The 4,989-nt window shown below is 31.3% G+C and overlaps 1 protein-coding gene across 1 annotated transcript; it reads left to right on the plus strand.

Annotated features, from left to right (window-relative positions):
• Positions 1-196: 196 nt before the first annotated feature.
• Positions 197-3,488, plus strand: LOC130629292 (uncharacterized). The gene is made up of 4 exons (XM_057442443.1): positions 197-1,099; positions 1,789-2,129; positions 2,216-2,344; positions 2,554-3,488. Exons 1-4 carry the CDS (start codon positions 981-983, stop codon positions 2,685-2,687), a joined length of 723 nt encoding a protein of 240 aa, XP_057298426.1. The 5' UTR covers positions 197-980; the 3' UTR covers positions 2,688-3,488.
• The last annotated feature ends 1,501 nt before the right edge of the window (positions 3,489-4,989 follow it).

Here is a 4,989-nt window from a genome sequence, read left to right on the forward strand (position 1 = left end):
ATTTTTATAAAAATATAAACAAGAATAGATGGAGCGTTAGTTTTTATTTATTAACTAGCGATTACATTGATTGTTTTAAATTGAAAAACAGTAGGTAAAAATTGAATAGTCTTATACAGAATAAATAAAACTTAATGTTTTTGTTTAAAGACGATGTCCATTGTACTTCGCCATATAAAACAAAGAGAGGGGGTTGATTTTAGTTTGATATCGAGTTCAACATAAATTGATTAAATGACCAAGATACCCAGCATAATTTTCTTACTTGAAGGATATCCGAATAGTTAGTATGAAAAATAAAACTGGGTCGCAACGGATTTTCCACTATATTGACCGCGTTTTTGATTGATTCTGTTTCTGTTTTGTGCCCGGATGATCATTGGATGATCATTGGTTGATTTTAATCCGGGCTTATTGGTTGATTTGTTTGAGGTTCGCTCTGACACATTCGTTTGCACATAGGCTTTCGTGTAAGAGAAACTGATATCTTCGAAGAAATCTGAGTTAAATAGGCTATTATCTAAATTGATCAGAGAAATTGTACTTATGATAGTACCGCATATTAATGGTTATTGCAATAAGTATTAAACTATCTATACTTTTGATTTTATGTGAAATGATAGTTTGGTAAATAAAGTGATAGTAAAAGCAATTATTCTTATTTTTTCATTTTTATATAACCTGATTCTTTCTACTTGAAGTCAATTATAGAACAAAATATTTTGTCTCAATTATTGCCATTTCATAGTGGACTTATTAATTTACAAAAATGTATAATCGAGACAAGTGCAATTCGACTCTCCTTAAAGCAAGCCAAATCTTCGTCGCTTCATTGATTGCTGAGCCACACCAACAAAGGTAGCTGAAAACACACAAAAGAAACTTTGACTGTGTTTTCTTTAGAAAGAGTTTGGTATATTTCAAGTAAAGTTGACTCGTACAAACAAGTTACCAACCAACAATCACAACTCGACTGTATCATGCCGTCACTAACGGAAAAACAATTTACAATGACATTTATGATTTTTTCGATTTTAATCTTGCAAAGATGTCACGCATACATGCATCCAAATATACTTTGGGATCCAAGAAACCCAATGTAAGTAGATTGTATCCACTAAAGCAATCCTATAAATTGAAGCTTGTGGTAACAACCCTGTTTTAAGGTGGGAGGGGAGAAGGTGCCACATCAATAACATTGAAGGGAGGGACAAATGGACTTGATTTGGCATTTAAATAGCAAACTAGAAGAAGAGTTCTGATTCAAAAATCGACACTAAAATCATTGTCTTTTGCTGACGTCATTATCTTTTCAAACAATCTGATTTATAATTATTTTAAATTTGCAATTTACACTTGCCTAATTTGCTTTCAATACGCATAAATAAATATAATTATATTAGAAGAAATGCATGTTTATACAAATATATTATAAGTATTATAAAAATGAAAAAAAACTTTCTGCGCGCCGTCTCAAGGTTGCATCTTCTCGTTATGAAAAGAATAATGTAATCCATGAAAGTCCTAGCTTGTTCTAACTTCTCCTCTAGATCCAAAAAGATATCTGACTTGAACTGCTGGGGGAGGGTAAAGTCCGTCCTTCCGCTTTAAAAATAAGGTTAAATAAAAATGAAAAGAAAGTGAAAAGTAAAAATGAACATACGTTCAGTTAGTTTACTTATGCATATTGCAGTGTGTCCATTTCCAATTGATTGATTGATTGACTAATGGATTATTTTTTTCAATTATTTGTTTAGATCATACCTCTCATTTAATTTTTTACTTTAGATTTAACACCACAAAGTGTGGAGATAATGCAAGAAAGTTCAGTGCCTATATTGATGACTCAGTGACAGTTCTATGTGGAAACCCAGAAATATTGAATACTTTTACTGATAAACAAATCAATTATGCAAATTTTCATTATAACATGTTTGTTACAACAGATATCGAAACATACAACAACAGAAATGGACAGAAAGCAAAAAAAATTCACACCTGTCAAGTGAGACAAGCTGTCATGAAGAACATGGCATATACAACGTTGGACACGTTTCTCCTTCTTTCAAAATTTAGAGGAGATATTAATGAGTGGACAAACATGTATGAGAAGACATATTACTTTTTCAGTAAGTTTACTAATTTTTATTTTTTTTTCCATCGGTGTTAAAAGTATCATGCAGGAATAAAATACCATTGGTAATCTTTTTTGTAGCAACTTCAGATGGAACAAAGAAGAGTTTAAGTAACAAAGAAGGAGTAAATGCTACCAAAGATATGCGGTTTGAATTGTATATATGCAACTCTACTTCAAAGATATGTCCAAACAGAGAACGTGTGAATGGTGAGTAATGCAGAAAAGTAAATTTAAACAGATGTCAATACAAAAATCCTTATAGGAAATTTTGGCTAAAAAAAATCATTAAATGACAAAAGATAATTTACGCAAAACACGGTTTAGACAACTAGCATTTTTTTTTAGCTAAAATGCTCAGACTACTTGATATTTCATATAAATTTACTTTTTACGTGTGTTGAAATGTTTTATTCCAGTGTGTCCCAGTCAACTTAAAACAATCAAATGTCAATCTGAATATCGTTCAAATTGCACCAACAGATCAGCCTACGTCATATTCATATTGGCTGCTTTCTTCGTGGAACTTGTGTTGGTACGAATGTTGATGTAAGTTAAAGACAAGTAAATTAACATGGTGTTAGTTTAGACACAATTGATAGGATATAGAGAAGGTATTTCGTATCGTAATGCATTTGTATTTACAATTATTATCCAGACGTACGTAAATTGCTCTGTCAAATTTTTTTTTTAAATTTGACAATGTATATTTGACACTCCTTCATCTTTTGTTGGATTTAAAGAAAAACAATTCAATTAACACTAAAGAGCCTCGACGAAGGAGAACGGCGGGAAAAATAATATTTTTTGTTTTGTTACATGTTTTATGAAGCTTTGTTGTTAATTTGGAAAGACTTATTTCATAAACGGTAATCTTTTTTTATTTTATTTTTTGGGAGGTTGATAAAAACACATATTGGGTTGGGTGAAATCGGATATCGCAATTATTCAGTCTTGCTTTGATGATATTTGAATCACCTGCGCTTTGCTCGACTGAATAATTCTCGATATTCCATTCCACCCCAATATCCGTTTAGTATTCATTTTTATAGCACAATCAAATAAAAGAGTCTATTCGAACCCCTTCCTCAAGGCCCTGCACCATATTATTTACGCTTCTTGCATTTGTCAGTGGGTATACACGTCAGATGTGTGTCTGCTAATGTTTTTTTGTCGTTTTTTCTTCACTTTTTATGTATTTTTGAACACTTTTTAGATTTTATTGTTTTATTGGGTTGTTAAAATATTTCAATTTTTTCTGATTGTTGTACATGCTTTTCATTACTATTTAATTTGTTTGTTTTTTTGATAAAATTTGTTGATGTCATTTTTACTAACAGTAATTAGATTTGCTCTTTAGGTGTAAAGTATCGTGTGAGATATTTGTTGTTACAATAATAATAATAATAATGAAAATAAAGGTATGATTAGAAAATAAATAAAACTGCACTCCCGAGATAACTAGAAGTTTGCCATATAAATTAGTGAAAAGCTCCCAATCTAGGTATTTGCTAGTTAGTGTCGTGTGCTTTCTTCGTCACCTCACAGAAGGTAATGGTATACTTAAACATATATGTCGTGCCTCCTCCTCAACAATCTTAAAAGTATTTTATTAAATCTTTTTTCAAAAAGATGTGCGAAAGTTTAAGTCCAAAACTTTAGACAGTGTGTCAGAAGAGAGATTGAGTTACTGGGAAGGCTTCTGCGGTTAAGTATTCCCTTTTTTTCCATGTTTAGCCAGGCGCGTCTCGTTTGAGTAAGTGCCATTACATTGTAATATATGCCCTGTGTGGTTTCATGATATGAGAAAAAATTTATTCTGGACATAATGATACGTTAAAGTGTTTGTTTTGTCACTAATGTTGTTTAAGGCTAAAATTGGTCCTAAAATTAACAATGCGTTTTTTCTTAACAAAATTTAGGACAATGAACAAAAAAGTTTGCTGAATATGATGGCGGACACAAAATGCTGTTTTCTCATCTAAAAATATTATTTAAGGCAAAAACTGGTAATTATTTTATACTTTTTACACTTCCTAGTTTTTAACCGGGAAAGAGATTAAATCATTATTATAACTATGAATGTTTGTTTTGTCTTTTGACCTTAGAAATTAGTTTCTACAAATTAGAATTTTCTTAGAATTTCGTATAAAGGTCCTAATGAAAAACATTAGCTGTATCAGCTTTCTATAATGTGTGATACACCTTACATGAAATATTCCATCTACAATCATTTAAAGTATTACAAAATACTTATCTCTTTGCTAGTTAAAAAGTGAATGGGAGAGTATGGGAGAGTCAGATTTTGTGTATAGTTTGAGCAAAGGAAAAAATAAATTTTAAAAATTTTTGAACTGTCTAATATTTTCTTCTGGATGTCTACAACGTTGGTGCAATTCATTGATTTTTAAATGAATTGTGCCAACTGCCCCCAAAAATTCTAAGCAATGTGTGCTAGAATGCTTTCATGTTATGTGTTATATATTGTGTATACCGACTTAAAATTAAACTTTAAATCCAACTTAATGTCATAACTCCTTTATACTTTTAATGAGACCCACAATTAAGCTACAGTTCATAGTAAATGATAAAACGTGAACCGATGTACTGATATACAAAGGCTGTTTAAGAGTAATGGCGACGTAGCATTGAGTAGTAGAATGTGGACCAATAACTTTAACCTAAGGGTTAACTTGGCGCATTTCTATTAAAAACTTCTGTACACAAAAAAAAAGAAATATATAATTAACCTAGTCGTTAGCCCGTGGAAAATCCACGGGTTGCGTGTTTTTCGCTATTGCGCAGCTAAGCTACCATTTTGCGTGACGGACAGACAGACGTATACGGGCATAATA

Source organism: Hydractinia symbiolongicarpus, chromosome 15 (assembly GCF_029227915.1).
Source record: "Hydractinia symbiolongicarpus strain clone_291-10 chromosome 15, HSymV2.1, whole genome shotgun sequence".
In the NCBI taxonomy this organism is placed as follows: Eukaryota; Metazoa; Cnidaria; class Hydrozoa; order Anthoathecata; family Hydractiniidae; genus Hydractinia; species Hydractinia symbiolongicarpus.

Excerpts from the sequence above, each read along its gene's own strand:
- LOC130629292 (XM_057442443.1), top strand. The coding sequence starts at position 981 with ATGCCGTCACTAACGGAAAAACAATTTACAATGACATTTATGATTTTT. Across the intron at positions 1,100-1,788 it reads TGGGATCCAAGAAACCCAAT|ATTTAACACCACAAAGTGTG; the intron begins GTAAGTAGATTG and ends TTTTTACTTTAG. Across the intron at positions 2,130-2,215 it reads GAAGACATATTACTTTTTCA|CAACTTCAGATGGAACAAAG; the intron begins GTAAGTTTACTA and ends TCTTTTTTGTAG.